Source organism: Oncorhynchus keta, chromosome 19 (genome assembly GCF_023373465.1).
Source record: "Oncorhynchus keta strain PuntledgeMale-10-30-2019 chromosome 19, Oket_V2, whole genome shotgun sequence".
Taxonomy (NCBI): Eukaryota; Metazoa; Chordata; class Actinopteri; order Salmoniformes; family Salmonidae; genus Oncorhynchus; species Oncorhynchus keta.
Genome location: NC_068439.1, coordinates 72,910,927 through 72,931,756, shown reverse-complemented (window position 1 = coordinate 72,931,756; position 20,830 = coordinate 72,910,927). Strand labels below are relative to the sequence as shown.

Genomic DNA, 20,830 nt, shown 5'->3' with positions numbered 1-20,830 from the left:
CAAATCAAGGTTAGTGATCGCTGTTCTGAATCTGTTTATGGTCGTAGGAAACGATGGAGGTAACATTATGTACAAAAGAACAGAAAATCAGCGCATAAAACCCCAAAATAGCAGAGTTGGTCAGGAGCCTGAAAAACAACTGCTATACTTCCCATCGCCAATCTTCCTCAGAATGAATCTATAATTACAAGATCTGAACAAGAGCCTTAACATGTTCTTATTATATGTTCTATGATGAAGAGGGCCAGACCAAGATATGGATCTCAACCTGGCCAAGCCTTAAAGCCAACAACCTGGCTGAGCCCTAAAGCCAACAACCTGACCGAGCCCTAAAGCCAACAACCTGGCTGAGCCCTAAAGCCAACAACCTGACCGAGCCTTAAAGCCAACAACCTGGCTGAGCCCTAAAGCCAACAACCTGACCGAGCCCTAAAGCCAACAACCTGGCTGAGCCCTAAAGCCAACAACCTGACCGAGCCTTAAAGCCAACAACCTGGCTGAGCCCTAAAGCCAACAACCTGACCGAGCCCTAAAGCCAACAACCTGGCCGAGCCCTAAAGCCAACAACCTGGCCGAGCCCTAAAGCCAACAACCTGGCTGAGCCCTAAAGCCAACAACCTGGCCGAGGCCTAAAGCCAACAACCTGGCCGAGCCCTAAAGCCAACAACCTGGCCGAGCCCTAAAGCCAACAACCTGGCCGAGCCCTAAAGCCAACAACCTGACCGAGCCTTAAAGCCAACAACCTGGCTGAGCCCTAAAGCCAACAACCTGACCGAGCCCTAAAGCCAACAACCTGGCCGAGCCCTAAAGCCAACAACCTGGCCGAGCCCTAAAGCCAACAACCTGGCTGAGCCCTAAAGCCAACAACCTGGCCGAGGCCTAAAGCCAACAACCTGGCCGAGCCCTAAAGCCAACAACCTGGCCGAGCCCTAAAGCCAACAACCTGGCCGAGCCCTAAAGCCAACAACCTGGCCGAGCCCAAAAGCCAAGAACCTGGCCGAGGCCTAAAGTCAAGAACCTGACCGAGCCCTAAAGCCAACAACCTGACCGAGCCCTAAAGTCAAGAACCTGACCGAGCCCTAATGCCAACAACCTGGCCGAGCCCTAAAGCCAAGAACCTGGCCGAGGCCTAAAGCCAAGAACCTGACCGAGCCCTAAAGCCAACAACCTGACCGAGCCCTAAAGTCAAGAACCTGACCGAGCCCTAATGCCAACAACCTGGCCGAGCCCAAAAGCCAAGAACCTGGCCGAGGCCTAAAGTCAAGAACCTGACCGAGCCCTAAAGCCAACAACCTGACCGAGCCCTAAAGTCAAGAACTTGACCGAGCCCTAATGCCAACACAACGCAGCCCAGCCCTGGATAGAGACTAAGAGGATGAGAGAGGTACAGAGATAAAGAGAGAGGTGTCAGTATAGTTGGGGTCAGTCATTACCTGTAGTGTACATGTGTGACCGTGGGGGGTCTGTAGCCAAAGATCCACGTCTGGATGTCCATGGGCCTGGCTTTGGGGTACGCTATGGTCACATCCACCACCCACTGTAGGCCTTTGGGTTTACTACCTGCACAGATGGAGATAGAGAGAGTTAGGACATGAATGAGCATCACAGGCAGACAGTGAGGATGATATGGACAGGGGAGAGAGGTGGGAGATGAGGAGACAGGGCAGAAGGGAAGAGAGAGAAAGAGGGATGACAGATTGGAGGGAGAGAGAGTAAGTGACTAAGGGGTGTGTCTGTGTGTATGTCTGTCTGTCTGTCTGTCTGTCAGAGTGGGTTGTGCATCCTTAGGCTGTGACAGAGGGGACGAGAGAGGCTGAGGGGGGTTGAAACCATAAGGAGAGGAACGTCTGGCCCAGACACAGGCTGTGTATGAAAACCTTAGTAGCCGTCACATCCTTGATCCTCCGTCCTTGTTTCCTTAGTTCCTCTTCAAAGCTCATTGGAGGGGAGGATCCATAGTCCCTCCCTCAGATCTACTCCTCCAATGAGCTTAGAGAAATTGAGGAAGCGAGGAGACAAGGATTTGAGGATTAAGTAAGCTTTTCAGACACAGAGCCATGGCATCACAGGGCGGACAGAGCTAGCAGGCGAGGTAGGCAGTGACATGGTCCAGGTGATTATCTGAGGATAAACCTCATCGCTCAAGCCGAGCCTCTGATCTGTGACATAAGGCTGCAATGGCCTACAAATACAGATGTAGCCTGTTTGGCCTTTGTGTGTGACTGTCGGAGACTGTGTGCGTGTGTGTGACTGTCGGAGACTGTGTGCGTGTGTGTGCGTTGGAGACTGCGTGTGTGTGTGCGTTGGAGACTGCGTGTGTGTGTGCGTTGGAGACTGCGTGTGTGTGCGTTGGAGACTGCGTGTGTGTGTGCGTTGGAGACTGCGTGTGTGTGTGCGTTGGAGACTGCGTGTGTGTGTGCGTTGGAGACTGCGTGTGTGTGTGCGTTGGAGACTGCGTGTGTGTGCTTTGGAGACTGCGTGTGTGTGTGCTTTGGAGACTGCGTGTGTGTGTGTGCGTTGGAGACTGCGTGTGTGTGTGGGTTGGAGACTGTGTGTGTGTGTGCTTGTGTGGGTTGGAGACTGCGCGCACGTGTGTTGGAGACTGCGCGCGTGTGTGTTGGAGACTGTGCGCCCACGCGTTGGAGAATGTGTGCGTGTTTGTTAGAGAATGTGTGCGTGTGTATGTGTTGGAGAATTTCAAACTCAGTGAAGAGGTGACTCCGGCAGAGTTGCAAAGAAAAAGCCACATCTCAGATTGGCCAATAAAAAGTAAAGGTTAAGATGGGCAAAAGAACACAGACACTGGACAGAGGAACTCTACCTAGAAGGCCAGCATTCCGGAGTCGCCTCTTCACTTTTGACGTTGAGACTGGTGTTTTGCAGGTACAATTTAATGAAGCTGCCAGTTGAGGACTTGCGAGGCGTCTTTTTCTTAAACTAGACACTATAATGTACTTGTCCTCTTGCTCAGTTGTGCACCGGGGCCTCCCAATCTTTCTATTCTGGTTAGAGTCAGTTTGCGCTGTTCTGTGAAGGGAGTAGTACACAGCGTTGTATGAGATCTTCAGTTTCTTGGCAATTTCTCGCATAGAATAGCCTTCATTTCTCAGAACAATGATAGACTGACGAGTTTCAGAAGAAAGGTCTTTGTTTCTGGCCATTTTGAGCCTGTAACTGAACCCACAAATGCTGATGCTCCAGATACTCAACTAGTCTAAAGAAGGCCAGTTTTATTGCTTTTTTTAATCAGACCAACAGTTTTCAGTTTTTTGTGCTAACATTATTGCAAAAGGGTTTTCTAATGATCAATGAGCCTTTTAAAATTATAAACTTCGATTAGCTAACACAACGTGCCATTGGAACACAGGAGTGATGGTTGATGATAATGGGCCTCTGTACGCCTATGTAGATATTCCATAAACAAATCTGCCATTTCCAGCTACAATTGTCATTTACAACATTAACGTCTACACTGTATTTCTGAACAATTTGATGTTTTTTGAAATGGACAAAAAAAATGTGCTTTTCTTTCAAAACAAAGGGCATTTATAGGTGACCCCAAACTTTTGAACGGTTATACACACACACACACACACACACACACACACACACACACACACACACACACACACACACACACACACACACACACACACACACACACACACACACACACACACACACACACACACACACATATATATATATACACACTACCGTTCAAATGTGTGTACATGCGCGGGCGTGTGTTTTACAAATTTAAAGATCAGATGGAGGAAGAAGAAAAAGATTGTCAATTTCCGCAGGTCTTTCAGACTAAATCACTTAACTGCACTTGGACAACTCTGCTGTCTCAAAACTTTGCTAAGATGAACACAGACAGAATGAAAGCAGAGTTCTGATGCTGTTCAACAGAACATCTATTCCTGCCTGGGCAATGTTGAACATTTTGTATCAGGCCAACAGTGTTCCAATCTCCATGAGGGTAACAGGGATCTGGTTCTCTGCATAGTGAAAGCCGAGCAGCCGCAAGTTCCGAAACAGGCGTGGTGCCAAGCTATCACTACCTCCCTGTAACGCAGTGACAAACAATACTGTAATGACAGCACAGCCATTAATTTGATACCACATCGCAGTAGCCTGGATGCTGTAAACAGTTAGAGGGAGCATACACAGGGTGTCCATCTCAAATGGCAACCTATTCCCTATAGAGTGCACTACATTAGACCAGAGCCCATAGAGAGTAGTACACGAATAGAGGAAGTGGGATGCACACAGGGACAAAGGTCTCCCTGACAATGAGGCTAGTCAGGCCATGCTCTTAACCAATCAGGAGGTTCCTGGGTTAATGGACACCTGTGATTAGTCACTGAGCACGGGAAAATCCCATACACAACTTATCAAAAACCAAAAGGCATAGCACCAAGCGAGTCATCAACTAACTGCCGAATGCGTTGTCATCCCTGTACCTTGTACAAGCGGCCATTAAGACTACAACGTTTCCCCTGCATTTCCACATCAGCCCGTTTAACAGCAGTTATCAGATTGGCAACCATGCTTCGGTTGAGTGGCTTGAATAGGCTGAACAGGCCAAGCCACCAGCGAGAAACTCGGCAGTCATTGGCTTTGGGTTTACACATTCTGTTGTTATTTACCCCGGGTGACATAGAGGGGCCGATACACAGCGGTGGTAGAGGAGAAGCGAGGTGGCAGCGTGCTGTGTAGCTGATACACAGCGGTGGAGGAGAAGGCAGAGAGCTGTGTGGCTGATACACAGCGGTGGAGGAGAAGGCAGAGAGCTGTGTAGCTGATACACAGCGGTGGAGGAGAAGCGAGGTGGCAGCGAGCTGTGTGGCTGATACACAGCGGTGGTAGAGGAGAAGGAGCTGGCAGCGAGCTGTGTGGCTGATACACAGCGGAGGTGGTGGAGAAGGAGATGGCAGCGAGCTGTGTGGCTGATACACAGCGGAGGTGGTGGAGAAGGCAGCGAGCTGTGTGGCTGATACACAGCGGAGGTGGTGGAGAAGGAGCTGGCAGCGAGCTGTGTGGCTGATACACAGTGGTGGAGGAGAAGGAGATGGCAGCGAGCTGTGTGGCTGATACACAGCGGAGGTGGTGGAGAAGGAGATGGCAGCGAGCTGTGCGGCTGATACACAGCGGAGGTGGTGGAGAAGGAGATGGCAGCGAGCTGTGTGGCTGATACACAGTCGAGGTGGTGGAGAAGGCAGCAAGCTGTGTGGCTGATATACAATGGAGGTGGTGGAGAAGGCAGAGAGCTGTGTGGCTGATACACAGCCGAGGTGGTGGAGAAGGCAGCAAGCTGTGTGGCTGATATACAATGGAGGTGGTGGAGAAGGCAGAGAGCTGTGTGGCTGATACACAGTGGTGGTGGAGAAGGAGACGGCAGCGTGCTGTGTGGCTGATACACAGTGGTGGTGGAGAAGGAGATGGCAGCGTGCTGTGTGGCTGATACACAGCCGAGGTGGTGGAGAAGGCAGCAAGCTGTGTGGCTGATACACAGCCGAGGTGGTGGAGAAGGCAGCAAGCTGTGTGGCTGATATACAACGGAGGTGGTGGAGAAGGCAGAGAGCTGTGTGGCTGATACACAGCGGAGGTGGAGAAGGAGATGGCAGCGTGCTGTGTGGCTGATACACAGTGGTGGTGGAGAAGGAGATGGCAGCGTGCTGTGTGGCTGATACACAGCCGAGGTGGTGGAGAAGGCAGCAAGCTGTGTGGCTGATATACAACGGAGGTGGTGGAGAAGGCAGAGAGCTGTGTGGCTGATACACAGCGGAGGTGGCGGAGAAGGCAGCGAGCTGTGTGGCTGATACACAGCGGAGGTGGTGGAGAATGCAGAGAGCTGTGTGGCTGATACACAGCCGTGGTGGTGGTGGAGGAGGAAGAAGCAGAGAGCTGTGTGGGCGATACATTAACATCAAATCCCATTTCCTCCAAGTGGCCCAATATCTGCCTGTGTGAGTCAGCAGAGTGAGGCTCTCGGCACCATCTTCATTTCACCTATCATGAAGGTTATGGCACTCTCCAGTCACGTGGTGTTTTTTTGTTGCTTTTTTATAATGATTTATTACAAAAAAACACAAGGAAGGGGTAACATAAAAGTATTAGAACACGAAGGACAAACAATACAGCATCAAGACACTATCAAACATGTATCAGTCTCCGCAACAGAGCTATCCTTATGTGTGAGGGTGCGTGTGCATGATAGTGATATGAAATATATGTCATAGTTTCCTTTTTCATGATCACAATCTTGTGAATCCCGAACCCTCCAAGATGCCCCCACAGCTGTCCCTCAACCATTCGAGACCCCTCCCACAGTCCCCCTCCCCCAGAAAAATTAAAAATAAAATGAATTCCATTCCCCACCCCCAAGAACCCCCCAATGCACCAACAACCAAGAGAAAAAAGGAAAAGACAAGAAAACAGCAAACAATGCAAAAACAAAAACACACAAAAAAGTTAAACAAAGGACATCAAGGACAAACTGAAATCGGAACAGCAATGCCCACTTTATATGTTTGTGTGCATGTCTGGCACTATTAAATGTATGTGTGTGTTCTTATATGTGTTTAGTGAAGAGAGAACACGTGGTGTTTGTTTACAAGCACACAAAGACGAGAAACCAGAGCCTTGTGAGTCACTCACTATTGTGCAGAATACACCAGGTGATCTAATTACAGTATGGAATTCACAACAAAATGTTTCTCAGCTAGATATCATCTAACTATTAAGTTAACTGTCTAAAATGTGCTAAATGCTATGCAGTTGTGCATTCGATTTGCTAATTTAGTAGCTAGTTAGCCATCTAGCTAAGTGGTTAGCTTCTTCCATTTAGTTAGAGTTCTCTATGGGATTTTACATGTACTTGTTAGCATCGCTAACCTTCGGATTACAGAGTATCAGTGGCGTTTAAAAACAGCCCCTTGTGTTCACTGCCGGTATTACCGAATATCCCAGTATGGCACAAGGTCGGTATGAAGGTATGACAATCTGGATACAGCCCAAGCCTTGTGTTTGTGTGCGCCTGTCTGTGTATGTGTGTTTGTGCTCACGCCTGTGTGTATGGGTGTATGCAGCCTGGGTGAGGAGGGGTAAAATAAACATGTCATTTTCAGAGCATTTTCTTAATTGCGGAGATATCCTCCCACACAATCAGTGTATTTAGGCCTGGTCCCCAGAAAGAGAAATTAATCTACCGATAACTGTCGCTGGGGGTCCAGGGAACCTCAGTTGCAATTTCTGGCTCCTTCATGTGTGACACTGTCTGTGTTTCGCCACCCCCATCCATCCAGCCCACGCCCTCCCATTTAAAACAGTATTCTCAGAGGGCACTACAACAGAGAAGTGATGATTTGATGCGAGTATTCCGTCAACAGGCAGCAAGCTCAATACAAAACTCCCATTTGATCAAGATCTGCACCACACATTCTGTGTATAGGAAGAGTGACAATATTTACAGGAACAGTATGGTAGTTTGAAAGAATAACTGTCAATATTTATCAAAGAGTCTACCAGTGAAATAAATTAGTTTTGAGAGTTGGATGTGTAGTTTACTGACAGTGTGACAAGATTTGCCACAGGGAGGTATTTTGAAAGAGTTATTTTACTTGAAAACTAGGCCTACTCAAAACGTGTTTTTATTAATCCACTTTTTTGGATGGAATCAAAAGCTTAAGATAAATTGTTGAGTCTCATGCCAAAATCGCATGTCTGATTACTACTTCAATACCCACAATCTCCTTCCCCCCCATTTGAAAAGTATAGAACGAAGGCGTGTTATACTCTGGGAAGCACAGGCATTGTTGATAACTGCCCGGGAGAGTCAAAGAGCAAGAAGAAGAGCGTGTGTGTGTGTGTGTGTCGGGAGCTTCTTCCTTGACTGTGTTAACGTGTGTCTCAACGGATGGTGATGCGTCCTGACAACATATTTTCCAGGAATCGGTGACTATCTGGAATCAGGTAAAATACCCTTTAAACCAGGGTAGGGTCGATTTGAATGGAAGTCAATTAATTCAGGTCGTCAACTGAACTTCCAATTCAATCATTGAAAAAAAGGGCACCAATGTTCAATGACTTCTCAATAAACTGAAAATGAGAAGCTTTTTATATTAAAATTATAATCGCTTAATAATTTCAATTGACACAAACCCTGCTTCAAACACATGAGACCTTTGCTTGGTGAGCCCTGGTGGCTGACCTGATCCTAGATGACTATAATAGGTGAACAGATGGTTCTGTCTGTACCCGTCCTCGATAGTCTGACAGGATTAGGGCGGGGGGGGTCAGAGTCCTCTCAGACCTCAGGTGACTAGGAATTTGGATGCAGGGTAAGGTGAAACGGAAGAGCGCGCGCGTGTGTGTGTAGGGAGCTTCTTTCTTGACTGTGTTAACGTGTGTCTCAATGTGTGTGTGAGAGAAGTGACAATAGTAAAAGAGTTTATGTATGTACATGGTGTGTGTGATCCATTAGCTCCCCCTCCCTGCCCTTTGTGTGTGTGTGTGTGTGTTGGTTACCAACCTGACTGGCTGGGGTGCATCGTGCTAGCCTCCTTCCCCAGGCTGCCGTTCTCCTGCTGCGGTCCTAGGGTCTTCAGGATCACCTGGGTGGCGCCTAGTCGCGGCAGCGTCACGTGCGTCAGGGGCGGTAGTGAGTTCTTCTTGGCAAACGCCTGGCTGGTTTCCCGTCGCTTGCGCAGGAAGCCGCCCTCCGGGAAGAGCACGATCCACTTCCTGTCGCGGCTGCGGTAGTACCGGTCCAGGTGGTCCTTTAGGTAGATCAGCTGCTTGTCCCGGTACGCTTTACCCTGCAGGGTAATCAAACACAGAACGGGGTGTCATGAGGGCGCTATCAGGGCTGTCTGCACGAGGGACAAAGTTTAAATATGCAGAAAATGTAAAGGGTCCGCACACTAAATGATTTTGCAAAAAGCTTCCTCTTTAATTTGTTTTATTCTTTATTACTGTGGTGGTGTACAGTCATGGCCAAAGGTTTTGAGAGTGACACAAATATTAATTTCCACAAAGTTTGCTGCTTCAGTGTCTAGATATTTTGGTCAGATGTTACTATGGAATACTAAAGTATAATTACAAGCATTTCATAAGTGTCAAAGGCTTTTATTGACAATTACATTAAGTTGATGCAGAGTCAATATTTGCAGTGTTGACCCTTCATTTTCAAGACCTCTGCAATCCGCCCTGGCATGCTGTCAATTAACTTCTGGGCCAGATCCTGACTGATGGCAGCCCATTCTTGCTTAATCAATGCTTGGAGTTTGTCAGAATTTGTTTGTTTGGGATTAAGGTCTGAGGAGTTTCCTGGCCATGGACCCAAAATATTGATGTTTTGTTCCCCCAGCCACTTAGTTATCACTTTTGCTTTATGGCAAGGTGATCCATCATGCTGGAAAAGGCATTGTTTGTCACCAAACTGTTCCTGGATGGTTTGGAGAAGTTGCTCTCAGAGGATGTGTTGGTACCATTCTTTATTCATGGCTGTGTTCTTATGCAAAATTGCACCCCCCCTTGGGTTGTGCCGTGGCAGAGATCTTTGTGGGCTATACTCGGCCTCGTCTCAGGATGGTAAGTTGGTGGTTGAAGATATCCCTCTAGTGGTGTGGGGCTGTGCTTTGGCAAAGTGGGTGGGGTTATATCCTGCCTGTTTGGCCCTGTCCGAGAGTATCGTCAGATGGGGCCACAGTGTCTCCCGACCCCTCCTGTCTCAGCCTCTAGTATTTATGCTGCATTAGTTTGTGTCGGGGGGCTAGGGTCAGTCTGTTATATCTGGAGCATTTCTCCTGTCTTATCCGGTGTCCTGTGTGAATTTAAGTAAGCTCTGTCTAATTCTTTCTTTCTCTCTCAGAGGACCTGAGCCATAGGACCATGCCTCGGGACTGACTACCTGGCATGATGACTCCTTGCTGTCCCCAGTCCACCTGGCTGTGCTGCTGCTCCAGTTTCAACTGTTCTGCCTGCGGCTATGGAACCATGACCTGTTCACCGGACGTGCTACCTGTCCCAGACCTGCTGTGTTCAACTCTCTGGAGACAGCAGGAGCGGTAGAGATACTTTGAATGATCGGCTATGACAAAACAACTGACATTTACTCCTGAGGTGCTGACCTGTTGCACCCTCGACAACCACTGTGATTATTATTATTTGACCCTGCTGGTCATTTATGAACATTTTAACATCTTGGCCATGTTCCATTATAATCTCCACCCGGCACAGCCAGAAGAGGACTGGCCACCCCTCAAAGCCTGGTTCCTCTCTACCCAGTACAGCCAGAAGAGGACTGGCCACCCCTCATAGCCTGGTTCCTCTCTACGTTTCTTCCTAGGTTCTGGCCTTTCTAGGGAGTTTTTCCTACCCACTGGGCTTCTACGCCTGCATTGCTTGTGGTTTGGGGTTTTAGGCTGGGTTTCTGTACAGCACTCTGTGACATCAGCTGATGTAAGAAGGGCTTTATAAATACATTTGATTTGATTTGACAGAGTGATCTCCAGCCTTGTCCTCAACACTCACACATGTGTTAACGAGAGAATCACTGACATGTCAGCTGGTCCTTTTGTGGCAGGACTGAAATGCAGTGGAAATGTGTTTTGGGGATTCAGTTAATTTGCATGGCAAAGAGGGACATTGCAATTAATTGCAATTCATCTGATCACTCATAACATTCTGGAGTATATGCAAATTGCTATCATACAAACTGAGGCAGCAAACTTTGTGAAAATTAATATTTATGTAATTCAAAACGTTTGGCCATGACTGTACACAGAGGGAAAACATTTCAAGACGTATTACAGCAGAAAACTAAAATCTTATTGGACAAGTCCAGGTAGTCCCTGGGTGTTTCAAATATTTTATTCTGTTTGGTGCCTAACGAACTAGTCACAACCCAGTTTAGAGGGTACACTACACTATCAGTGTAACACTCAGCCAAGCTACATTGAAATAAATGGACAGCAAGGTTCATATGAGCTGTGGTTCCATTAGCAGTAGAGATAAAACTGGCAGGGTTTTTGGATTGATTGCCAGTTAGGCCAGGTTCAGAAGCAGTTTAACAGGCATCAACACACTGAGGCTGGATTCATGTGCCAGTATTGGGTTTCTGTATTTGTGTGATTAGTACATATGGTATGTTATACAATAGAGTTATACATGTTGGTCAAGTTATGTACGCTATGGCTTTTGTAGTGTCGGCATGTGCCTTCATGTTCGACTCAATTTCTCAACCCGTAATAATCTAAACCCCAAAACTTCATACACAACCTTAAAAATACTTTTGGACAGCTGAAGCAAGCACACAATTTTTCCTTCAGGACAATTACCTTTTCTAGTTTGCATGTGTCGGCATTTGCCTTCATATTTGTATGAGAGAATGTAAGTGAGTCCAAGTAGAGCTCCCGATACTTGGTACAATATGCAGTAACATCATTCTAGAACCTTGGCTGCCAGGTTGTGTGTGTCAGCATTCATGCTAGTGTGAGTGCCATGTGGCGCAGTCCAGGTAAAGAGCATAGTATGTAGTAATACATCATACCAGATCCATATATTTTCATAAGATGTAAATATATGGCTCTGCATCACACTGTCTACTGTTGTGTTATGTATGTTGTGCAATTTGTAATTTTAAAGCTTGTATGCGTGCGATGCATGCCAGTCCGGTCAGTCCAGCCTAAGTAAAGAGCGTGGTGCCAACAGTGCAGATGTTCACTGTGTGAGGTATTTGGAGGGAAGAATGCGAGCCACGTGACAGGAAGGCCAGAGGACCTCATGATACAATCACAATACTTAGGTGCCGTATATAGCGATTCTCACATTTCTACATGTACTGAGATTCAATACTGCGATTTAATGTTCCAAACATATTGCTCACTATATGTCTGCTGCAGAGAGACAAGAGATAACATGATATAATTAGTTTTGGTCAGTCATGGAAATAAGTGCTGTAAACATGCTGGCTTTATTTAAAAATAATATAGAGAAGCTAAAGGTTGAAAATATCAGAGTTTTGGCGCATTTACTTTATGATTATTTTTACAACTCAATACTTGGGAGTCAAAGTATCGATACATCATCCAAAATAATATTGCGATATGTAACTATCCACCCCCCCATCGCCACTGTCCGTCTGGCCCCGTCCATCTGTCTGCTTGCCTCTGTCTTCTCTCTCCGTCTGTCGGTTCGTCCCCCAGGCAGAACACTGCTCTCTGTTCTTTTGTCTTCCAGCTGCTCCCACACTGCAGGCTGGGTCACTCCAGGACAGGGGGCTAAACTACTGTACAGTACCATAACACTGCTCTACTGTCCACTGGGCCTGTCTGGCTGTTCCCTGTTAGGAGGTGGAAGCTGTAGCCGTTTCCTGCCTGGCTGTTCCCTGTTAGGAGGTGGAGGCTGTAGCCGTTTCCTGCCTGGCTGTTCCCTGTTAGGAGGTGGAGGCTGTAGCCGTTTCCTGCCTGGCTGTTCCCTGTTAGAAGAGGAGGCTGAAGCAGTTTCCTTCCTGCTGCGCTGATATACTGCTCAGTTGGAGTGCATGGGTAATGAGTGTGTGTGTGTGGTAGGTAATAAAGTAGGTAAAGTGTGTGTGGTAGGTAATAAAGTGTATGTGTGTGTGGTAGGTAATAAAGTGTATGTGGTAGGTCATAATGTGTATGTGTGTGTGGTAGGTCATAAAGTGTATGTGTGTGTGGTAGGTAATAAAGTGTATGTGTGTGTGGTAGGTCACAAATTTTATGTGGTAGGTCATAAAGTGTATGTGTGTGTGGTAGGTCATAAAGTGTATGTGGTAGGTCATAAAGTGTATGTGGTAGGTCATAAAGTGTATGCGGTAGGTCATAAAGTGTATGTGTGTGTGGTAGGTCATAAAGTGTATGTGGTAGGTCAAAGTGTGTGTGGTAGGTCATAAAGTAGGTAAAGTGTGTGTGGTAGGTCATAAAGTAGGTAAAGTGTGTGTGGTAGGTCATAAAGTAGGTCAAGTGTGTGTGGTAGGTCATAAAGTAGGTAAAGTGTGTGTGGTAGGTCATAAAGTAGGTCAAGTGTGTGTGGTAGGTCATAAAGTAGGTAAAGTGTGTGTGTGGTAGGTCATAAAGTAGGTAAAGTGTGTGTGTGGTAGGTCATAAAGTAGGTAAAGTGTGTGTGGTAGGTCATAAAGTAGGTAAAGTGTGTGTGGTAGGTCATAAAGTGTATGTGGTAGGTAATAAAGTGTATGTGGTAGGTAATAAAGTGTATGTGGTAGGTAATAAAGTGTGTGTGGTAGGTAATAAAGTGTTTGTGGTAGGTAATAAAGTAGGTAAAGTGTGTGTGGTAGGTAATAAAGTAGGTAAAGTGTGTGTGGTAGGTAATAAAGTAGGTAAAGTGTGTGTGGTAGGTAATAAAGTAGGTAAAGTGTGTGTGGTAGGTAAAAGGACAAATACAAACATTGGTGAAAAGGTAAAACACATTTTTAGGCATTTTCTGATTTTTAAAAAAATAGATAGAGACGATGACAGTGTGGAAAGATGGATAGAGGTTGCCAGAGCGCAGAAGGCCAGATTCAAACCTATGCCGACACTGTAGATGTGTGTGCCGGACGCTGCGGCATTAACCTTCCGCTAGATCAGCCAGACCACATAAAACGATATCTGATTACAAGAGCAGTTAGGTAGTCATCAGCTGAGCAAAAGCCAGCCAGATGGATCGAGGTCTCTGAGAGTCTGTCTGTCTCACCTGTCTGATGAAGAAGTCCCCATGGATTAGAGACACCAGGCCGAAGTTAGTGTACTTGAACACATGGTCCATCAACCACATCATCTTCCTCACCACCTAAAGGACAGAATGGAACAGACTGTGGTCACACACACTCTATAGCCATAGGTCTGGACACACACACACAAACAAACACACACAAATATTCTACGTAGCCAAAGATGCATCTGTGCGCACACACACAAAAACACAATCTATATAGTCATAGGTATGAAGACAGTCTACGTAACCCTGCTGATCAGCTTTGGCCCATTCTGCCATTTTGGTCACTAACTTCTTTCAGCACTAAGAGGATAACTGGGCTGAGGAAGCATGTGATGAGGTGGATCATGTCATCATGTTGGGTGCACCACAAATTAAAACAGGCCCCGCTCTCCACCTCTTCCAGAAAAACCCTAACCCTCAAAACTGCCACAATTCACCCCCTCTTCATTCCCCAAACCAAGTGCTCATCCATATGATGGCAGTGGGCTGCGTGTAAGGTATCTGGAGCATCAGCATTTGTGGGTTCGTTTACAGGCTCAAAAAGGCCAGAAACAAAGACCTTTCTTCTGAAGCTCGTCAGTCTATTCTTGTTCTGAGAAATGAGTGGGAGGCCCCAGAATAGAAAGAGTGGGAGGACCCAGTGCACAACTGAGCAAGAAGACAAGTACATACGAGTGTCTAGTTTGAGAAACAGACGCCTCACAAGTCCTCAACTGGCAGCTTCATTAAATAGTACCCGCAAAACATCAGTCTCAACGTCATCCAATGGAGAGGCGACTCCAAGATGCTGGCCTTCTCGGCAGAGTTCCTGTGTCTGTGTTCCTTTTCCCATCTTAATATTTTATTTTTATTGGCCAGTCTGAGATAAAGGTTCCCTTTATAGCACACTACTTTTGACCTGGGCCCATAGGGAATCCCATAGGGCTCTGGTCAGAAGTAGTGCACTATATAGGGGACAAGGTGCTATTTAGGACGCCGTCAGTGAGTTTGGGACAGATCCATTGGCTGAGGGACTGGGTTCTCGCATCCCATCACAAGACGTGCCAATCTTTTCAGGTTAAACTGGAGGGAGGCTGAGAATCAGATACTTGCTGGCTAGCCAGAGTACAATATCAGTCAACATGTAGATGTGTGTGTGTGTGTGTGAGTGAATGTGCGGATGACCCTGTGTGTGTGCGTTAGGAAAATGTGGTGCCAGATATTTGACTACATTTTGTTGAGAAATTTAGCAGACCCATTTACATTGGCTGTGTAACCTTATTAGGGCATCCACCCATGGTGCTCAGAATGACAGAAATCACATTTAGATGACAATTAATCTTTAAAAAGTTCCCACACGACTTCTTTAGCTACCTACAACTACAAAACTTTATTAGGGTGACTCTCAAGGGACAATGGAACCTACCTTAGATGTCACCTATTGAACAACTCTGCCACGCAGACCAACCACTGTCCAAGACCATTTCCCGTGTTTACAATGCTCTTATGTCAGGACTAACACTGCCTGGGCTAGATAAAGCCCGACTTAGATGGGAGAGAGATCTGGGTATTGATCTTGATGAGGATCTATGGAGTGACCTATGCAGGGGATGGGGTTACATCCACATTGAACTCCAGATACAGACTGATCCAGTTTAATTTCCTCCATCAGCTCTATATCACCCCATCTAGACTGCACAGGTTCAACCCAGATATCTCCTCCCTATGTATTAGATGTGGCTCAGATGAAGGAACATTCCTCCATTCCACTTGGCAGTGTTCAAAACTACACGGTTTCTGGCAGGGGGTATGCGATACCATATCCTCAATTCACGGGGTTGCATTCCCTTTAGACCCGGAGGTCTGTCTACTGGGTAACCTTACTAACACCAATCTTAGGCAAAGCCATACTATAAAGCTAACAGAAATATTGCTAGCGATTGCCAAGAAATGTATTGCCTTGAAATGGAAATTGGATTCCTCCCTGCCAGTTGCAATGTGGCTTTCGGAAGTTAATTGTTGTATCCCTTTGGAGAAAATCACTTACTGCTTGAGGAATAAGTTAAAGACATTTTACAGAATTTGGCAACCTTTTATTGACTATATGGAGAATCTCCCCCCACATCTCATTGATTGAATCTATATATAATCCTCACATAATGTTTCACACGTAATGTATATTATGTAGCCTACGGCAGGTGATCCAATGTCTCGTTATTTATTTATTTAAAAAAAATATATTTTAAATTTTTTATTATTGTATGTTTGTTTATATAATTATAATTATAATTTATTTTTGTTACGTCCGTCTGTTACTTTGTCCTATCGTTGTCTAATATCTTTTCACTTTTGTTTTGAATGTTCTTAATTGGAAAATGCAAAAATAAAAAATAAAAAAAATAAAATAAAGTTCCCACACAGTCATCCTATTTCCCAAGTAAAAATTGCCTTTGAATGACCAAACCATAATTCGAAATATTTTTATGTAATTAAAATGCTCAGAATTTCTCCGAATCTCTAAGTACCAGGAAGCATAAAAGAACAGGCGGTGAGCGTATATTCATGAACTCGTCTTGACTAACAGCTCTTTGAAACACCTTTGTGGTCGTTTCCAGGTGACAAGGTAAGCAATGGGCAACATGTTGTTGATGACCTGGGTCCGGTTTCCCAAAAGCATCTTAATTGGAACTACCCATCCCGGATCCGGGAGAATTGTCATTAGCATAGCCTCAAAAAAATATTACTAGAAAATATTCATATTCATGAAATCACAAGTGCAATATAGTGAAACACAGTTCAGCCTTTTGTTAATCACACTGTCATCTCAGATTTAGAAATTATGCTTTACAGCCAAAGCAAGACAAGCATTTGTGTAAGTTTATCGATAGCCTAGCATAGCATTATGTCCAGCTTGCAGCAGGAAGCTTGGTCACGAAAATCAGAAAAGCAATCAAATGAATCGTTTACCTTTGATGATCTTTGGATGTTTTCACTCACGAGACTCCCAGTTAGACAGCAAATGTTCCTTTTGTTCCATAAATATTATTTTTTATACCCAAAATATCTCCGTTTGTTGGTCACGTTATGTTGAGAAATTCACCGGAAAGAGAGGTCACAACAACGGCAAACAAAATTCCAAATTATATCCATAATATCGACAGAAACATGGCAAACATTTTTTAAATAATCAATCCTCAAGGTGTTTTTCAAATATCTATTCGATAATATATCAACCGGGACAATTGGCTTTTCAGTAGGAGCGAGAGGAAAAATGACTACCTCTGTCCGAGAGCCCTCAGCTGGCCACTTACGCAATGTAGTCGTTTACGCTTATTCTTCAACATAAAGGCGCGAAACTACATCAAAATGCTGTAGACACCCTAGGGAATATGTAGAAAAGGGAATCTCGTTGATATCCCTTTCAATGGCCAATAGGGGTGCATAGGAACACAACGGTTTAAAAATAAGAGGCATTTCCTGATTGGATTTTCCTCAGGGTTTCGCTTGCAATATCAGTTCTGTTATACTCACAGACAATATTTTGACAGTTTTGGAAACTTTATAGTGTTTTCTATCCTAAGCTGTCAATTATATGCATATTCTAGCATCTGGTCTTGAGAAATAGGCAGTTTACTTTGGAACGTTATTTTTCCAAAAATAAAAATAGTGCCCCCTAGTTTCAAGAGGTTAAGTGTAAGTTCCTCGTTAGAACCTTGGTAGGAGCATTATTAAATGGTAGGAGCATTATTACATCTTGGAGCTGTTCCCCAAAACCATCGTTATTAAAGTTGCAATGTAACTTTTTGGGAGACCTGACCAAAATCACATAGAAATGTGAGTTATAGATCTGTTACGCGTCGAAAGCAAGAAGCGGTAGATCTGTTCTATGTGCGATATTTCTATGCTTCATGTGCTTAAGCTCTGTTTTTGCATTTTTTACCCTTAGTTTTGTACACCAGCTTCAAACAGCTTAAAATACTATATTTTGGGTTATTGATGATACAATGAATCTCTACACAATGCAAACTAGTAGGATTTTAGCAACCAGGAAATAGCTGAGTGATTTCTGCACATTACACCTTTAACGTTGCTTTTGAAAACGCTCGTAATCTAAGGTCTGCTTCAGACCACTCGTAGAACTGCGAAGTGCGTCGTTAGATGCTTTTTTGCCCTCCCTCATCACTTAATACAAAGATCTCTGCCATAACATAGAATCACATGGTTAATCCGTCTCGCTGTGACTGCAATGTCAGAACAGTGGACTACAAATACAAAAGTTGCCAATGTATTTGTAATTGATAAAAACAAGTATAAAAAGATGCTTAAAATAAAAAAACTAAATGACTGCATTAAAATAAACAGCAAGCTATAGGCCTATTTCAATCATATTGAAATATATTTAATGTTCAATCAAATGAGCTCTATTTTGATACTTGTAGGCTAGTCTGTAATTTGTCGCCTAATGGTGTGCCAAATCAGGGATAATGCATTTTTATAGGGTAAGCGTTAGAATAAGCTGCCTCAATATTAGAAGCCATATGTTGTAATATCTCTGAACCGATCCGTCGTCAGTATTTTGAAATCAATTTAATGGCGGGGGTTCCTACTAAGCTAACATATGGAATTGTGGTCATACCATGGAGTATTTAGATATTGTAGGACCCCTTAAGGTATTAACATTTTTTGGGTGAAATACATAATTTGTCCTTACAGCTAATAGTCCATGGAAACGTTTGCTTCAAACATGGATAAACAGTTCGTACAAAAAAAAATATCAAAGGTTCGAACTGTGTCTGTCCTAAATCTGAGAGATAAGAAAGATCAAGTATTTAACCCTTTATTTTAGGGACTAAACTATCTCCATATACAGTGCATTCGGAAAGTATTCAGACCCCTTGACTTTTTCCACATTGTTACGTTACAGCCTTATTCTAAAAATGAAATAGTTTTTTCTCCCCTCATCAATCTACACACAATACCCCATAATGACAAAGCAAAACAGGTTATATGCATAAAAAAAAAAAGTAATATAACATTTACATAAGCATTCAGACCCTTTACTCAGTACTTTCTTGAAGCACCTTAGGCAGTGATTAGAGCCTTGAGGCTTCTTGGGTATGACTCTACAAGCATGGCACACCTGTATTGTGGGGTTTCTCAAATTATTCTCTGCAGATCCTCTCAAGCTCTGTCAGGTTGGATGGGGAGCGTTGCTGCACGGCTATTTTCAGGTCTCTCCAGAGATGTTCGATCGGGTTCAAGTCCGGGCTCTGGCTGGGCCACGGAAGGACTTCGAGATTTTTCCCGAAGCCACTCCTGCATTGTCTTGATTGTGTGCTTTGGGTTGTTGTTCTGTTGGAAGGTGAATCTTCAACCCAGTCTGAGGTCCTGAGTGCACTCTAGCAGGTTTTCATCAAGGATCTCTGTACTTTGCTCCATTCATCTTTCCCTCTATCCTGACTAGTCTCCCAGTCCCTGCTGCTGAAAAACATCAGCAACCATGCTTCACTGTAGGGATGGTGCCAGATTTATTCCAGGCGTGACACTTGGCATTCAGGCCAAATATTTCAATCTTGGTTTCATCAGACCAGAGAATCTTGTTTATCATGGTCTGAGAGTCCTTAAGGTGCCTTTAGGCAAACTCCAAGTGGGCTGTCATGTGCCTTGTAGTGAGGAGTTGCTTCCGTCTGGCCACTCTACCATAAAGGCCTGATTGGTGGAGTGCTCCAGAAATGGTTGTCATTCTAGAAGGTTCTCCAATCTCCACAGGAACTTTGCCAGAGTGACCATTGGGTTCTTGGTCACCTCCCTGACCTTTCTCCTCCGATTGCTCAGTTTGGCCAGGCGGCCAGCTCTAGGAAGAGTCTTGGTAATCCACTGTGTTCTTGGTGACTGTCAATGCTGCAGACAGTTGTTGGTTCCCTTTCCCAGATCTGTTCCTCGACACAATCCTGTCTCGGAGCTCTACGGACAATTCCTTCGACCTCATGGCTTGGTTTTTGCTCTGACATGCACTGTCAAGTGTGGGACCTTATATAGACAGGGACCTCATTTTTGTGACTTTTCAAATCATGTCCAATCAATTAAGACTTACCACAGGTGGACTGCAATCATGTTGTAGAAACATGAAGGACAAGCAATCGAAACAGGATGCACTTGAGCTCAATGCAGAGTCTCATAGCAAAGGGTCTGAATAATTAGGTAAATAAGGTATCTGTTTTTAACTTAGGTTGTTAGAAATGTTTTCACATTTATTCTGTGTTTGTGAGAGTCTCCTCTTTTCATAGAGGGGTTATTAAAGGAGGGGTTTGTCGGTTCGGATGCTACAGACAGTCTCATGGTCTGTCTGACAAACACCGCTCGAGCTCTGCAACCATTCACCGCAGATGGGGAAGGGCGACATTTGCGGATGCAGTGGAGTGAGACACAGCCCATGCAACAACAACAAAAAACATCTCTAGCCTATACTGACGAACTTATGGCAATTGTTTTGTTATGCTAATTAGATGTCCTTGGCGGCGCTGACATCGACTCTAGGGGGTTAAGGAAAGATTTGAATGGCAAAAGCTGAACCGAGAGCAAAGCTCCCTTACTTTCGATCTGATCAGCTCCAACAACGCACTTAGCGACTGTTCTCTCTGTATAGGCCTGACAAGGAGTATACAATAAGTGTACTGGACAATTTATTGGTGCCTCTGCATTATCATTATTAATGACAAGAGTTGTATTTATCAGACATCTAATTGATAATTTACAATAGGCCAATATAGCCAAGAGATGTATCAACATGAACACTCATGAGAAATAAAGGTGAGAAACAATGGTGAGACATTTGACATAAATTATTAAAGCCATAAGCCTAATATAGGCACCCGGCCACCCTACAGTGTGCAGGACCCCATTGATTCGCACAATTTAACACTCATCTCCAATCCGAATGCTTGATTTAAAAAATGTTTTTTTTAACAAAAATGTGACATATCATGTAAAATTAATTACTTAGGGTTTAGGAAATGCAACCAACTACAGAGATTGATGGGGAGGAGAGCGGGAGAGGAGGGGAGGCTCAGTCACACTCAAGATTGTAGCGCGAGACAAATCC

The 20,830-nt window shown here is 44.8% G+C and overlaps 1 protein-coding gene and 1 long non-coding RNA gene across 2 annotated transcripts in view; one reads left to right on the top strand and one right to left on the bottom strand.

The window, feature by feature from the left end:
* Positions 1-20,830, bottom strand: part of lpgat1 (lysophosphatidylglycerol acyltransferase 1) — a 69,586-nt gene that overhangs the window by 12,831 nt on the left and 35,925 nt on the right. The window contains exons 4-6 of the mRNA XM_035794557.2: positions 13,726-13,821; positions 8,540-8,825; positions 1,434-1,560 (exon numbers count right to left, since the gene is read on the bottom strand). Of these exons, the coding sequence (XP_035650450.1) occupies positions 1,434-1,560; positions 8,540-8,825; positions 13,726-13,821 (509 nt within the window). The remainder of the gene's footprint in view (positions 1-1,433; positions 1,561-8,539; positions 8,826-13,725; positions 13,822-20,830) is intronic.
* On the top strand, positions 7,806-11,723 carry LOC127909471 (uncharacterized). The gene is made up of 2 exons (XR_008071341.1): positions 7,806-7,980; positions 9,881-11,723. It is a non-coding gene; the product is annotated as an uncharacterized LOC127909471 (long non-coding RNA).